Genomic DNA, 17,977 nt, shown 5'->3' on the forward strand with positions numbered 1-17,977 from the left:
TTTTTTCAGATTTTAATTGCACAGTAATCCAGTCCCCCAGGCACATCAAAGGCCACATGTCCCTCTTCACCACAATTCCAATTGCTCTCATCAACTAAGAAGTTTAAAGCACAATCAAATTTGTTTTCCAATCACATGAGCCATGTTAATAAGCCATTCTTTGTGCTCATTCATCCATTCTAAGATTCTGCAACTTCTCCAAGATGTCCTGAAGAACAGTATACAATGAAACTTCTGAATGCAAGCTGCCCTGGGGAACAACTTAGCTGTTCCCCAAAGGGTAACAGGTGACATGGCCTGAGATAATACAGAGCTAATCCTTTTTGTGATTAAATTCTTTCAAAATTACAACTAAAACATCACACCCAAAGGTTGCATTAGTTAGGACTGACACTGAACACTGACTTTTCTGAGAAGAGGAGGGGGGAAAAAACCAAACCAAAGAGAAGGTAAATAATTCAAGGCCATTCCTTTAATGATTTAAAAATTACTGAGTGTCAACCAAAACAGCAAATAAACACATTGATTTATATATGGGCATATGCATAAAAACTTACCATTTTCACTGTCGGACTTGTTTTCATGTTCGGTATCAGTCAGAGTGAGGGCTGAGTTGGAACGGCTCGACAGACAGGAACTGCGCCCTGATTTGACCCCCCTGCCCCAAAGTCTCATGGCATGCTCTGGAGACATCACTCCTTCATTTTCAGTATCAGCATCTGACCCTGCACTGATAGAGTAACCTCTGTGGGGGAGCCCCATTTCCGCACAAAATGCCAGTCCGCGACGAGCTGCTGGTTCACAAACTCCTAACTGCCTTAGGGTAAAATTCTGTCCTGATTAGGGGAAAAAAAAATAACAAAAGGTGAGAATTGCATTTTTTTTTTTCTTTTAAAGACCCTAAAAGTAAAAACTCTTCATGTATATAATGGTCTCAGATATCACATAAGGTATTTTGTCAAAACACATGTACTACAATCGAGTGGATTCTTTTGTCTCCAGCTCCCTGTAATGCCCCTTTTCATTCACACAACACCTCAGCACTGTTTCGTCATCTACTTAAACACATCAAAAGTGCTCCTGGGTAGCAAATAAACAAAACAGAACCTGCTAACTAAGAAAAGCCAATTCAGTACATGAAAGTATTAAAAATATTTTTTTAAATTTTCTAAATTATGTTTCAAAGCATAAAAGCACTTAAGGAATCTGCCAGGATTATTAGCTGGTTGGTTGGTTTTGGGATGGGTTTTTTTGTTTGCCCTGGTTAAAGGCCAAAGCAACAGGCTCTTCTCCCCATACAGATGTCACCTAATGTGGCAACGGAAAAGCTAAATGGGAACCAACTCACTTGGTTTTTATTGAATCTCTCTGCACTACTTTAAGAGACAAATACAAATAAACAGGAACACGACCACCTGTTACCTGCAAGGACTACAGTAAAGTTGTTATTTTTCATGTCACTGCATTTTGAGAAGCATTTTAGGCTTTTATTGCTGAAGCAGAGTCTGTGCATTTTAAACAGACTTTTAGCCTCTGTTTTGGGGCAGAGCAAGAGACATAAGTGAATCCCAAATGATTGTATTAATAAATTAGGAGCAATAAACTTGTGACACTTCAATAACTTAAAGTGTCTGAATTATGTGACACTCAAAAATGACTGCCTTTTTAATGGCTGTGTCTTCATCCTACTTTTATGTCTGTAGATTTAAGACATTCTATGATATATTGACACTTGGCAAGCTCTTTTGCATGCCTATACCCATAACGCTTTTCCACCCTAGCCCACAATTATTTCATAGCTCTGGGAACAAATTAGGACACACATTCAATTTTTGAATCTGACAGGCATCCTAATTTCTCCAAAATTAGTCATTTAATGGAAGAACACACTAGCAAGATAATCAAAGCTTATAATACATCAAGAACAGAATCCTATCATTCAGAAAGTAATAGAATTGCATAAGTGTGAATACAGAAGTGCAAATAATTCCAGAAATGTTAAGAGTTACTGCACTGGTCACTGACTTTTATAAAGTGAGCTAATTATTTTATTGCTGCAGCCACATGAAGTTGTTTCTTTGCGGCCAGAACTATAAATGAATTCTGACAATGACTTTCATAAATAATGAAAATCAGTTACTACAATTAGGTACAAATTTAACTACTTATTATGCAGCTTTGAATAGATATTTGAATGAAAATATAGCTGGGGAGGCAAATGTAAAGGAGTAAGCATATCTATGACTATGTTTGAACAGTGTGAAGGGTATAAGAAAGGGGATTACCATGCACACTGATAATATATTGCGATTTTTTTAAGCTGTCATGCCATGTGTATTTTCAGGTTTTATGAGAGCTAAAACTAATCAGCGAAGGAAACAGGCCAAACAAACCACCCAGTGGTAATAGGGTCAGAGCTAAAAGGAGTAAAGTATCTATAATGCTTATTATTTTGCATATTGGTAGATATATGCTAAGGGTGCCGGTCTAGAACACTGTGTTTGGTACATTATTATGTGAATCTGCATTTCCAAACAGTTGCCTCAAGTCAGATACATATACTGGAGAAGTCCATGTGCACGTGTGTGTCTACAGGTGTCTCTACACAAATTTGGAGTGGCTAAGGTGTATACACAGTTGCACATGTAACATCTTACTTGTTCTAAAAACAGGGTTTTGAGAAGAAAAATGACAAGGGAAGAGGTATTTCCAAGCAAAGACAAAGTTACTTGAATCCTTAACAAAACTACTACTGACTTCAGCGTCACAAGGTGTTAAGGCTACAGTCCTGCACAGTGCTGAGAGGTGAAGGCAAGGCAGGGTGCACACAGAAACCAAAGCTGCCTTTTAAGCCACAACAGGACCAGCTGCATCGGGTGAGCATCACAATCTGCGGCTCTTCTGGCAGCCTGCACCACACAGCCCTGGGCTCCTCCCACTGCCAAAATGGCCTCTTTGCACTCAGTCACATCAATTTGAAGATACTGTTCCACACGCGCACACACACTTTTTGTTCCCTCTTATTTTTAAGAGAAACTACTTCAGGCATTATATAAGAACATCTTCCATGATCGTTCTAGAAGATTTGATCTCAGGAACAATATACCACCTACCATCTATTAAGGGATTTTATTTTTTACTTTGAGTTCGTAACAGCTTACCTCCACGTACAATATTCCCCCCCACTTATGAATGGTAAGAAACCTCACCAAAATGACATGTCACATGGCCAAAAAAGAAAAGGGAGGCAGGTCTGAATATTGTTTTCTCATCCCATTCAACAGAATAGAGCTTTCATAGAGCTTTTCACTACACTGAGAAGTTTTACAGCATAGCCCAGAAATGTTGTAACAGCTTTAGAATCATCAGGCTACATAATCTTCTGAATTAAAGCTTTCCTAAGAGCTTCACTAAGAGGATTGTACTCCATGTAAGTTGCCTACACAAATGAAAAATAAACAAAACAACACAAAAAAAGCCCCAGACAACCTCCAAAGCCAAAACTGAAAACTTGACACAGAAAAATAAAAATATTTGTTTGTGTAGGAATTTATATCCCAAAGGAAATCATACATATGTGATTTAAAAATTTTACATCATCTTAAGATTCCTGAACAATGAAAACAGGAACTCTTCCAGGATCCAGGGGAAGCTGAATGCAGCTGGGACACAGACTAGTGGATCGCAGACTAGTTGGAAGCTTTTACTTGATAATGAACAATACAATGAAATAAAAATAAAAGCTGAAAAAGAGGTTGTAGGAGCTTGGTGGGGAAAAAAAGAGCATGAAGAGAGAATGTTCTTCTTGTGTTTATAGAGTTTCTAATTAACCTTTCCAGAATTACTTCAATGTGAGGGATTTAATCACCAGTTTCTTGCACTATACACACATTTGCAATTTCTCCCACTGACAATAAGTGCATCAAGAGTTCATAGACTTAAAAACAGCTTAAAAATATTGTAATGAACTAATTCCTGAGAAGAAAATGTAGGTACAGAATAAACAGATAGGCATAATGCTTTGTGGAGGTTTTTTCCCTTTCCTTTCAAAAAGTATGAAGTGTAAAGTAGAAACAGAATTAGACACAACATTTCAAGCAGAGTTGTTCTGGAGACACCTTTGAGAGTTTGGACTATTTGGGATGATGTGTCATGAAGTTATGTTTTAAAAATTGAAAATAATGCTGTTTACTACCACTCAGTCATTAGATACTGCATTTCTCTTGGCTAGGAATATCAATTTATGGGTATTGTATGGACTGCTTTTGTGCAGACAACAAAACTAATGTAATAACTCTAAAATAACTTTCAGATGCTTGTGCAGCAATCACTGTTAAAAACACAGCATTTGCCAACAGTAACCATACATGTCTACCTGCTATGTTGCAACTACTTTCTGTGTAAGCAATGATCCACATGTGATTGATGTACTTCCTTAACTACATCGTATAAACACATGCAAAAAAGTATATCGACATACTTTTGAAGTGCTTTTTGTGGAGCTCATTCTCAATAGCTTCAAACACTTTTTGTAGAGCAGAAGACAGTACACAGATGCATCATATTTGAAATGCTTCATCATGTCTGTACAACCAAGAGTTCAAGACTACAGACCTGATTCAGCAGTACCTTGCCTTTCTATCTCAGAAACATGACAAGTATGAACGTACGGCCCTGTTAACTGTAAACTGGCTGGCCTATTCACTTTCCTAATTCCTGAAAAACATTAGAGTTTGAATATGTGCCAGTAAAAGATGGAAAAAGCAGCTACTTTTTATATAAGAACAGGTAGCAAGACTGTCCCCTCTATTCCCAGAGCATTAGCTAGTCATGACAGGACCAGTAAGAACATGGGGTAGATGTCGTCTTCCTAGATGATCAAAGCAGAGCTGGACTGGTTTAGCAAGAATCATCATCTTTCAAGAGCAAATTCTACCTGATGTGTTAGAGGAAAATATGTAACTTCTTTGTAAATATTATTTTTTCCATTTACTGGGGCTAAAATGGTGTGGCACACCTACTTACAAAGAGGTCCTTTGTAAGGAAAGGTCTTGAGAGGAAGGACGTAGAAAAGGAAATACATGTACAGGAGGGTTACAAATTTGCTGGAAATGCAAGAATAAAGACTTTTAAAAAGCCCAGTAAAAACAGACACCTTGGATGCTTTAGAAAACTGACAAGAAGCATACAAATGCTGTCTCCAGAAGTCAGAATGTTAGGTGGGTAGAACGCAATTACACAAAAGAGAGAATGACTAATAGATGTGATACCATCCATTCTGTCACACAAAGTTCACAATATACTTAGTAAAAAGAGTTTTCAAGGCTGTACTTGCAGAATTCTGTTTGCTAGGGCGCAAGAAATTGCAGTGAAGACTGACAAGTAATGAGCTTTGCTTATGTTAACATTTTTTTTCTGATTTGGCGTAGTATTTTGCTGTTATTACTTCAGCCTGATTTTCTCTTTTGCTTTTGTGAAAATTACCTGTTAAATTTAAACCATCCTAATCCACTGTATCACATTTTCCTCCTGTTCTTAACTTCTGTGTTTTTCTTTTCACTCATCACAACCATCTTCCTTGTCACCTCTTAATCTCTATTTCTTGACCTTTCCGCTCTATTTGCTTTTCCACCTTAACCTCCTTTTCTTGTCATTATCTGATTTAAAGTGGAGCTCTAAGATTCCCATGAAAGACAGCTGCTTCTCTAATATATCCAGTAAACTACATAATAACAAAGAGCATTAAAATATATTAAAGTGCACATATACTTTTCAAATGCTGGTTTTCCACAGCAAACATTAACCACACAGTTCTCCCATTCCTTATGGATGTTCAAAAGCAGTGGGGAGCTAAGTCATGGTCTCATTGACTTCTGAAGAGGTTAGTGCCAGGTACTGTGAGTTCTCTGAGCTATACTAATTGTGCAATTCGGTAGAAGAGCTTTATGCAAGACTCAAAACCCAAGTCAATTCTTGGTAAAAAAAAAAAAGTAAAAATCATACACACATATATTTGTGGGAAATAAAGTTTTCAAACCTGACATTTAAACCAGCCATGTACTTTTAGTACTAGAGAATCACAAGGAGACATTGACTGAAAAGTTATCCTGGGAAAGTTCTATTTTCAGAAATAGAGCAGGGTCAATGTGAACAAAACAGTATCATCTTGTTACTGGTTTTCCAAACCATGGTTCAAATGTGCAGACTCTCCTGTGTAGTATGGGAAACTCATCATTTTGCTTCCTATTAGGCCTGAGGTGGCAGGGGATCCTCAGTACTAATCCACAGACTAGAATACAAGAAACACTTCTTAAACCAGCATAAGGATAAAGGGTTGTTCATCAAGCCCTTCTGAAGTTACTGCAGAGTAAGATTAAAGTCAGCTGAAGATAATTTCACAACTGCACAATTCCAAGCCTCGAAGCTACAGCAAACATGTTCCGGTAAGTAAATTAATAATTTAAACATTATAGCTCCAAATCTGGGGATTGTATATAAAAATCTGATTTTATGACTATGAATATATAATCCACAAACTAAATTAAGAAAAACTAGCACATCTGTGCCAATCATGGGCTGCAAAAGGGAAGAAATAAAGAATTCGTGGATTCAGAGAATAAATACAACTCCATGTTGTTGAAAACAAAGAACACAAAGTCTTGATTGTGAGAAAAATGACAGTATAGACATTTTAGGCCTCTATCTTAATCTTTGGATCCTGGGACCAAATCGTCAACATCCCAGCATCCATTTATTACAAAATGAGAATAAAACCTAAATTTGATAGATGCAAAGAAAATATGACTCAAGGGTAAGCAATGTAGAGATGATGGATATCCAGTCTGCAAAGAGCCTACAACCACAGATCTGACAGGTATGAACTGCCACATTAAGGTCAGTATGATGCTAATGACAAGACATACAGCTTGAATACAGCTTGAAATGGGGGAAAAGGGCGAGGAGGAAGGAGGCAGCATGAAGAGAAGCTTGCAAACTAGTGCTCAGGTTTACTGCTATTCCTCCATATGGGGAGGAGAAAAAACTCTACCATTATTTATGCCTTTCTATGAGAGAAAAGCATGTCTGCCATCACAAGTGAGCAGACAGAACCACAGTGGGCTATGTCTCTCAGCATGGTAGAAAACTTGCTTAGTTCTACAGGTTATGAACTGGTACAAAGAGAAAACCCAACATACCTATTCAAAGTAGCCTATACATTTCAAGTTGTGGAATTTCACAAAGAAGTATTGCACATCTATGGGAACTGACTCTTCAATGCATGGACAGAATGAGGAACTCAGACCAGTGCTGTAGCTAAATGCAAGCAACAACACAGAATACACTATAACTAACACTTTCCCAACACCCCCTCCTAAAAGGTTTTTCACTCTGCAAATCCCCATAATAAATGTAGTGTAGCACTGTCTTAATTTAGATGTTCTAGCAAAATGTGTATTATGCTGAAGACAAGAAAGGATTTATGACTCATATTTATGGCACTGCAAAACAGCAAAAAAAAAAAGAAAAGAAAAACAAAGCTTGAAGCAAATCTGTTCCCTTGGCTCTGCCATTTCCTCTTGCCTTTAATAAGCTCAGTAACACCAAGTACTGGCTCTCAAGCCAGTAAGTTGTGACACTTTATAAACTAAAGAACTTACTGAGGAATTACTCTTGTTTTACATCTCTGCTTCATCTTCTGCATTTATTTGCCAGTGATGGAATAAGGAATCACTCACAGCTTGGCCTCCAGCCCTGACTCTCAGCCCTACGCACTAAATCAATGGACATGAGAGACAGGGCTCTCCAGCCTCTTTCATTCCTCCCCTCGCCCCATCTCTAGCTTTATTCTCTCCATAGATGTTAACAAGCTGAAGTCATCTTTCATAGCCTTGCATGAGATCCATTCATCTCCCCAGACCTCGATTTAGTTTTATTATTAACAGAAGCAGCATATACATCTCAGTATATGAGCTACAGGAAGATGTAAGAGCAGTTACAGACCCTCTATGGTATCTTCCCTTCCAAATCCTTGTGAAGGCCCCTTGCCCACTTTATACATCTTTAATCATTATGATCAAGACCTTAACTCTCCTACTTTGCAACTGGACTAGTCAAAGACAAGGTTTTTACTCTATGGACCTGTAGTAGCTGTGTAGAACTGCCTGATCAAGCAGTCGACTGCCAGTAACCAAGGCTGATTTCTCCCTGGAGAATCACAATTGCCCTTTGTATCCAGATCTGTAGCTCATCTACAGGCCATGACCCTCAAGGGGCCAATTTCAACTAGATGAACACCGTAGAGCATATGTGCATATCACTGAGTGTGACCTAAATATATTCCTAATCAAATAAAAGTGAAATGTTTTTCTTAGTACCACTTTGTAGCTAATAGAATAACTTTAAAAGTCAACAGATCTTTATCAACTGCAACCTGAAAACCAATTAAGTTCTTATTGTTGCTTTAAGAAGTAACTAGTAGAGCAATGAGAGATTATAATATTACTTAGCATTTACAGTGCTTTTCATCTTCAAAGCATTTTGCAAACATCAACTAATTAATCTTCCCAACACGCCTGTGAGGTGGGTAAGTGTTATTATTCCTGTATAACAGAGGGCAAACAAGAAAAAACACCTCTGGCAGAAGGTTATGTGCTTTACTCAAGGCCACAAAATTATCCAGAATGTACTAGCACTGCATACTGCCTACAGAAGTTACCTACTGAAATCAGGCAGGCATGGCAGGTGGCCATGTCGTAGCACAATGAAAAAGTAACTGTCATAATCACAATCAAGACACATCTTGCACTGCAGCCAGGAAACATAAAACACTAATTCTAATATCTGCCTCAGATTTTGAGACACAGCACTTACCATGTCACTGAATGGTAATTAATTTGCTCATCAGGGGATCACAAAGTCACTAATGTATTATTTCATACCTTCATGTAAGTAACGTGCAAAATAAGCTAATTCAGTTCTATTGAGAATCACTGGCCTACCTGAGAGTCAAAATCAGCTGATCAATAAAGCATAGGTAGTGGAAGGTCAAAAATGGTCTTACATATCTAGCCTTCCACTGCTTCAGAAGGTAAGTTTAAAGTACTTAAGCTTTAGGTTTAAAAACATGACCATTTAAATCCTTTAATCCTACAGTTGACATTTATGGTGACTAAATAGATTAAACATTTTGCCATCCAAATTACTCATTTTGAGCAGCTAGTATTTAAAAGCAGCAGACTTTGGAGTCATATGACATTAGGATAGAAGTTGCAATTAAGGTTCAGGTTTGTGAAGTCTTAAAAATGTATCCTTGACAGTGTTTAATATCTTACATAATAAAATAAAATTGTCAAAGCATATATATCACTGTTTCACGTCCCTCTTTCGCCGAATGGTGAGATTTTTCTAGCACCTAAATCTGATTGTCATGGGAATAGCAGCTGAACAATAGCTACCATATATCCACACACTATAATGTACTGTATATGGCTACACTTTTGAGCACCCTGGTACCAGTGATCCAAGCACGTTGTGAAGGAAAGGAATTCTTTTCCTTGACTTGTTTAGTACATTCAGCCTCTCTTTCAGCAGCTTCAAGGAGTTCTTAGGGCATTTAATCTAATTTAGGCACTTAAGTATTCCAGAAGGGTAAAGGTACAAACCGTGCATATGAGTAGTTTCTCCTGCAGAACTGAAAGGGATAGCATGAAAATAAATGGATGCTGAGGCTTGCTGACAATAAATTATTCTGATTGATAAACACAGTGAACTCGTTCTCACCGCCATCTAAAAAGGCCAAATAACTTTTCCTGCACTCTAAACCATGTTTGATTCAAGCTTCTGGAAAGTAAATATGTTACAAAACCTGCACTACCTCATAGGGTCTTCTAATAGGAAAAAAGTGCCCTGCAGCTCAGCTTTTCAATTCACACAGTTTGCAAACAGTGCTCTGATTATTTTTTAAGAAAAGGTGAACATGCACATATCTGCACTGTGTCCTGCCATCATCTGTGCTTGTGGGTCAGCCTAGTGCTCCTGTGCAAAAACACACTGACATGATACATGGACCACTCTATAGGACCACTCTACTGCTCTGCAATGACAAAATTCTTTGAAATGGAACAATGACTACTGGAGAGGTATTGAATATTCCTCTCTTCCCTTTTATATAGATCTTATGGCAAATAAAACATAGTTTTTGCCTGCCTGCACATTTCTTACTATCTTAATAGAAAGTTTTCCAGTTCTTGTGAGTCCAGGTTTGAGTCATGATCTCTTTCAAATTATTTCATAATGTTATTACTTCCATTTTTTTTCCCCAAATATAATTTTAAAAATAATGCTTACTTCCTATATTTTTACAATCCTTCCCACCCACACCACAGTCATGTCACACTTTCAGCTATTTTTGCATAGTGGTCTCCTATGTACTTTATATCACTACACAGAGTAGTTTAGTTTTCTAAACATGGGAATTTTTCTCTACACAATAGTGAAATTCAACTTCAGATAGTCAGCTTTAATCCTGAATTCAGCAAAGACTTGGGCATAATGCAATATACATTCATAGAATCAATCACAGAATAATTTGTGTTGGAAGGGACCTTAAAGCTCATCTAGTTTCAATCCCTCCTCCACGCCAGGGACTTCTGCCCAACTACAAGCATTTAGGTTGCTGAATTCAACTAAGTTGTACATTTAAATCAGGCTGCCCTTTATACTTGGATAATTCAAAGTATTATAAAATAGGTGTATTCTTCCTCCCTAACACATGTACAGCAATCATATCACACCCTTGAAACTAAATGGTCTTTCACGGAGCTTCATCCATTGTCAAGTATGAGATTAGGTATCTTCTCAAACATGCAATATAAAATTGAATGTCTATCTTAAAACTATCTTTAAGGAAAAAAGCTCATGGCCTTCACTTACATGGCTGGATGCTGAGTTTAAGTACCCACAGGCTTCCCAATTTTTTTTTACTCTTATATGGGGTTTATAAACATAGTGAAAATAAATTAACTGCTTTAGAAGTTCTAAAAATAGCAGGCTAGATTATCCTCATCTAAAGTTTTTAAAACAAAACCAGTTTTGCAATAGATGAAGGGTCTTGAGCAGAAGGGAAGGAGACTGCAGTAGGTTTTATCTCTCTTGATGTGAACTGAAATCATGTTGCATAGGTGTAGTTACAATTCCCTAAAGAAGCAGACCTGCTCTTCCAGTCTTGTCAATTGTTTTAAAAGTAACAAGATAACCCCAGTTGTAGAGTGTTTTAATGTTCAAATATTTTACAATATGTTTTCAATGCTGTTCTCAGAATTATAATGACAAACATATTTTTAGGCTCTTATTTCTATTTATGCAATAGAAATTCAACAGATGAGGAAAAAGATTTTGTGACTGAAACTGACAATTGGAAAACCTTCTTTCCATAAGTAAAGATCTCATGGGATAAAGGTAGCACTAAATGAAGCATGCCTATTCCTACCACTGGATTTTGGGAAGCAGGAAGCGCAAAGACGTGTACTGAGACAACTCAGGAAGAGGAGGTGGGAAAGTTTTGATTCATTAGCAGAAAGCTTTGAAGAGATTTACCCTAAATTATCAGTTATAGAAGAGCCATAAACATTCTTAATAGTACCACATTTGAGACACTTGAGAAACTTGTGTAACTGCTCCAGTAGCCTTACAGTGAACACTGGAAATTTCATATCATTATTTTAGAGTCTGGGCAAAAAAAGGGAAACACTGATCATGATTAATTTTTAAAATTGATTTCCAATTAAAGGTATTTATTAAAGTTTGTCTTTTTTGGTTATAGATTTATTTCCTGTTGATCTAGCAGGCTGTCAATTATCCTATCAACAAAACCACATATCTACACACTATTTCTAGACATAGGGGGAGAAAAACACACCACAGGGAAGCATGTTTTATATATTATTTAAAAACCTTTGAAATGACCTCGAAGACCTTTTCCACAAAATACTTCCAATGCCAGAAGCTGTAAATTCTCAGTCAAAGATGAATCAAAAGGAATACACTATCTAAGACTGCAAAACAAGCCCTTTATTACCTGACCCTATCAAACCTGCAGGTAGTCCCCAAGGGTGCCAAACCAGCATGCATTACAGGAAGCCAATAAGCCATACAAAAAGAATTGAAAGGACAATGAGGGAAATCAAACAGGCACAGATGACAGTGCTGAGACCACTGAAAGGTGAAGAGGACATTATACATCCCAGACTGCCATTTTAGGCCCATAGACATGCAATTTATTGCATATTGGGCAATAAGTATTGGCTAAATACTATGTGCTTTTCTGAAGAAAGTGAAGAGGAAAAGAAACCCAAGCCCCAGTGCACCATCATATGTGACATGCCAGACTACATATCTTCATCCATTTTGTTATTGCTATTTAAAAAAAGAATAGTACCCTATTCAGGCAATAGTTTATGAATTCATTAAATAAGTGGTGCCCATTTTGATATAATTTTGTCACTACTACTAAGAAAGTGTCTATAATACAGGTCTTAGAAAGGTTCCTCTTGATTTTACAGGAATGAGATTGATATAACTAGTGATTTAAAAACTAGAAAGTAGTAGTGGCCTGAAGTTTTATCACATCAGAGAATCCAAAAGAAAACATCAGAAAGCAGACTACAGTAGCAGCAAGCCTCAGTTACATGAGCTAAGAGAAATATTTTTATTTCCCTTGCAAACATTTGTAGGCAAAAAAGTCAACACCATCTGCCCAGCACTTAATTGTAATGTAAAGTTATTCTACATGGAACAAAGAAAAAACACCAATGGGAAAAATCACTTTAAACATTCTAAAATTAAAGCTAAAGACTTCCTCACAAGGAGGAAGATTTCTTTTTCCATCCCTAAATCTATTCTTGTTTCCACATAAAAGAGACGATAGCTGTAAACAAAAGACTGAGGCGTAGGTTCACACAGCTCTTGGCCTAGCTTTATCCCTTTAGATAGTTGGGCTGCAGTACTCTACACATTTCAGAAATTTTTTTTCCTCCTCCTTATATTAAGCAGCTTAGTTGTGGAAACGTAGAAATGTCAATTCCAGAGACTACAGTTTTGAATTTGAAAGTGATGTATAAGTGATTAACCCTAACTAGAGCCAAGTTCAATGTCTCAGAATCAATGAGGTTCAAAGGGACCTCTTGAGATCATCTAGTCCCAACCCTCTGCTCAATTACAGTCAGCTGCAGCAAGATGCCCCGGACCATATCCAGTCAAGTTTTGAGCATCTCCAAGGATACTTAGACTTCTCATGACTTGCCAGTCCTGGACTCAAAACCTCAAAAGCTAGCTTTAGAAACCTCTTAACATGTGGTTAGATATCAAAAATATCTGCTAAAAATATCCCCCAACACACTCAAATGCACAAATTGTGAATTAATTTGCCTTACTCACTGTATAGTGCTCTTGTGAGCTAAAAGATAAAGGCACGGAGCTAATCCATTATATGTATGCTCATCCACACATACTGTTTCCACAAACCTATTCATAGGCCTTGGCCTTCTTGGAACAATTGTATTTGTTTATTATTTATTAATTTTTAAGTTATTTACATTTTAGGTATACTGGAGTGGCAAAATTTTGGGCAATCTGTTCATTAGCTGAATTACTGGGGGTCTAGGTTTTAAATTGTAAGGCCTGAATTCTTCACACTTCAGTCTGCAATATTGTCACTGACTCATTGCCCAACACGGGCCATTTCCTTCCTATGGATCATGTATTATTTATTTCAAAGACTGTACAAAATGCTTCCCCATCTTTGTAAAACATTTAGGGAGATAAAAGTGAAGTGTGTTATGTCTGTAAAGTATTACCAAAACTGAGGAAACTGGTATAATAACATACTCTTCCTGCAGCAAGAACGCTTGAAACTAATGAATTATACACTGAATTAAAACATCTTGCCTACCTTGTCTGGTATACTCATCTGCTTCTCTGTGGACCAAATCTTTTACCCGGTTTCCATACAGCAACCTAGAGGAATCATGATCAAAAGCTTTCAAGGTTTCACTGGAGCTGTAAGACTTCTGTGTAGGCACTCTGCACTCCTCATTTTCTGCAGAAGAATTTGTATAGCGCCGTTCCTTGTCCCGTCTGCTCTTTGTCAGGGAGCAATAAGGCCTACGTTCCTTCACATCCATACTTCATTCCTTCTCTGTGCACATCAGTCCAGCGTATTTGGAAGTCTTCTCTACATTCAGCTTACATTCACCTACAACAAAATTAGAAAGACAACCACTGCTGTGTTACAATGTTCTCTAATTGCTGTGATTGCTCCCTAACTGTTGGGAAGAGAAGGAAAGGAAGATCTGACAAAGGGTGACAAGCACTTTTGTGCACATCTGCAAGACCTCCTGGAGTTCCATGCACAAGCTACCCTGATCTCAAACACTTGCACAGAAATTGTTGTGACCAAGAACACAGTACTACTCAATTGTATACAAACGGAAGATCAAAAGCAGTCTGAGAACTGACCAGGAAAAAAAAGTAGTTTTTCAGCCTTAGGAATGTATTACTTGCCTAATGGCTATCTGTAGGCAAGCTGTTTAGCCTTTTTCTGAGAAGGATGCATGCTTGGGTGGCAAATCTGACTTTCTTCTGCTTGCCAGAAACGTGTGTTTTTAATGCTTGGGTTCTTATTCTTCTTTTTATACATTTAGACTTCTGTAACTTTTTTTAATTGTAATTTCCATTCTAAGAAAATTGTTCTCACCAAAGAACATGTAAACATAACTTCACAGCAAGCTGTAAAGACATTAGAGGTGATGTGCAGGAAGGCTTCTCTAAGCCAGTATATGCTATATAAGTTGTGCTAGAAAGCAAGAAAATATCTGATTTGTAAGAGAAATACTTTTTCCTTACCCTCAACTATTTAAGGAATATTACAATAAGGATCTTATTTCTATCGCTATTAATTTTTCTTTAATATTTCATTCCACTTACTTTTCAAAGCAAGGCTTCTCAGTTTCATTTCCTGCACCCTTAACCAAAATATCTGCATTTCTGACAGAAAGAAATAGTCTGGAAATTTTGCTTTTGTTTTTTAAAGAGCAGTACTAAAATAAAATCAAGAATACAGTTTGTCTCTTGAAACAGCCGACAAAGCATCCAAATGAAGATCAGTTCAGATTATTTTAATACTTTGCAAGTGCACCTGTTAACTGAGGCCTTGATATTTCTTGTTTAGCCTTATATACTAGGGTTCCCTCCTTTGTCTCAAGGAGAAATTTCTCCTCGGTGCTTCATTCAACTTCAAGTACTTAAATACCACAACTGATTATTTTACAAAGTACTGAGTCAAGTCCTTTGTGATGCAGATTAAATTGACAGTTTAAAGCAGTATCACAGTGACAGCAAACTCCATTCACACTCTTTTCAGCAAAACCAAGGGTTCTTCGCAACTCTTCTCCTACTTAAACATTTAATATCAACCAAACTAAATAGTTTTACTCTTTTTAAAGACTTTTAGAGAGTATTTAATTTACAACAGAACCATAATTCAAGTTTGTGAATGGCAGCCTATCTTTTATAATTCTATTTTTGAGATTTTCAAAAAAGGTTCTTCCATTTCTTGACCTATGTCAATCTCAATTTAGACTAAAAGACAAAGCTACAAAGCCTTCCATTTAAGCAAAATCTCTTCTATTTTTATTACATTTTCAAATGCTAAGTGGTTAAAAAGAAACTGATATTTTTACATTCTCAGAAAAACCAAAGTTTCATAACAGAATAGTTTATTAAATTTATGACTGTTTAGATCTCTGCATTTCCACACAGCTCATCTTTTTAAGTCATAAGAAGCACTCAGGTTTTAAAATATTTGATTGACTAACCAACACAAGTTCGTTACATGCAACAACAATTTTCTAGACATTTTATAAACTTTGAATTTTATTAACACTAAACTGAATTGCAATTTAAAAAATAATTATTAACAAATACACACAGGAATTCTTTAGCAGTATAAAGACTCTATGTGGAAGCATATCTCCCCTTTCATCTATGCGTTTCAAGACCTTAAAGGGCCACTAACTGCTAATATCTCTAAATTCCCCCTTGGGAAATCTGACAGACACTGTTCACCATAAAAGATGAAATAATTTTGAATTTTTTTGGAGTTTCCAAAATCCATCATCATCTTAAAAAAAACAACAACACTGCAACAAAACCAAAACCAACAAATAACCCCTTCTTTGCACAATACTTTGTTACTATACCAAGCTAAACTCCTCAAAGATTTAATCTGTGCTGTAGCATGAGGAAGTACTGATCTACTTCCTATGGAAGTCAACGGATTCAATAAAACTTAAAAAAGCAGATCTCTGGGTTACCTATTGCCTCTCCAGGCAAAGAATGAAAAGATTAAAAAAACAGAAGCTGCTTAATAGTACCGCATTATGGAGATACTTTAACAGTGATTAGCCTGACAAAATAATGACTAGTGGACATTTTGCAGGATTTTCTGGAAAAAATAAATAAAATTAAATAAAGTCTTCCAGATTTAAGAACCTGAACTTTTTGAATTTGGCATTATACAAAACACCTATTTATTTTCTGCAACCATTAATTTTAAAAACTAATAGTATCTCCCAGGAAGTCTTAGGAAACAACACCCTCAGGCTCATGTCTTTGAATTTATTTCATCAGTGAATTAATACACATCTAAAAGAAGCCAGAATAACAGCTATCTTAAAGACCTGTCTATAAATGTTCTCTACCTTGATCAGACAACAAGCAGAAAGAAAAAATACAAACATATTTGCAGAACACAGAAACAAATATTAGTGTTAATGCTTAAGTAGAGTAAGTCAGCAGTGACAAGTCAAACAAAAGACTTGCAGTTGGCTTTACAAGATCTTAACTTGTCCCATTATAAATTCCCTCCTTTTTTTTTTCCTTTAGAAAACACCCCTCACCCCCAACTTGAGAGAAATACTTACAATTATTGAGAAAACCATTTTAATAAAAAAATCCAAACTGTTAGTTACTGTATCTGCTCAGCTCCTTCCTTACAAAGATCACTGTAGCTAAAATACTAGCAAGCTTTCCCATTCAAATCTTCAGATTTAAATCAACCACTGTGGCACAAACTTGGATATATTTCCTTTTTTTCTTCTTCTCTGTTTCCTATAACATAAAAGCTGTGTCTCTGGTGGGGGGTGACCTGAATGCATAGCAACTAATTTGAAAAATCAGATTAAAATTTTAAACTGAATAAAGCTAAATTTATTTTTTGACATGTTACAAACCCACTTGCCTTCATGTACAAGGAATTTTTGCCCTTTGTGTTCATAGCTATGGTCTATCAGATAGCTTTACTCCAGCTAAATGGAGGAATTTTCATAGAGCTGTATTTACAAAGCTACTGAACTACGCACACATTCAATAAAAGGATGTCAGAACAGCTGTAGTATGTACTGTTACACCTTGTATTGCAATGGTAATGTGAAATGGCCTGCATATACTGCAGAAAATGTAAAAAAAAAAATCACTGGTGCGTGCCACCAGTTCAAGTTTCTGTCTAATAGTTTTCAAAGTATAAAAACTCAGAATGCTCATCTGTGTCACTGAGCATTGGGATCTCCCATGACCTTTTTGGTGATCTCTCCAATGTTACAGGCTCCTGGCTGAATTACACAGGAGGGTGTACACTAATCAACAGAGTGACATGTCAGCTTTTATATAGTCATGCTCATCCCATTTCTGTACATAGTTTAGCTGATTGCAGACTCACTCAGACTGTAATTTCCCAATGTCATGCTAAATTTTGAATAAAAGTTCAAAGTCATAAAGAGGAGATGCCCATTTTAAAATTAATACTTAAATATTTATTTTAAGTTAATTTAGAAGGGAAGCAGAAGAACTAAAGAAGCAGTTCTTGTCATGATGAGGTCACTGGGACCACATAACTTGTTTCCTTATGTGGCAGGCAATGTTG

At 36.7% G+C, this 17,977-nt stretch overlaps 1 protein-coding gene across 1 annotated transcript; it reads right to left on the minus strand.

Moving 5' to 3' along the window:
- Positions 1-557: 557 nt before the first annotated feature.
- Positions 558-14,180, minus strand: LOC103803623 (teneurin-3-like; the record flags this gene model as incomplete). The annotated part of the gene is made up of 2 exons (XM_009076191.1): positions 13,949-14,180; positions 558-836 (listed from the first exon to the last, which is right to left on the minus strand). Coding segments are annotated over exons 1-2 (511 nt in total), but the record flags the coding sequence as incomplete, so codon positions are not given.
- Positions 14,181-17,977: the final 3,797 nt, after the last annotated feature.

This window comes from Acanthisitta chloris, unplaced genomic scaffold (assembly GCF_000695815.1).
Source record: "Acanthisitta chloris isolate BGI_N310 unplaced genomic scaffold, ASM69581v1 scaffold12876, whole genome shotgun sequence".
Lineage (NCBI taxonomy): Eukaryota > Metazoa > Chordata > Aves > Passeriformes > Acanthisittidae > Acanthisitta > Acanthisitta chloris.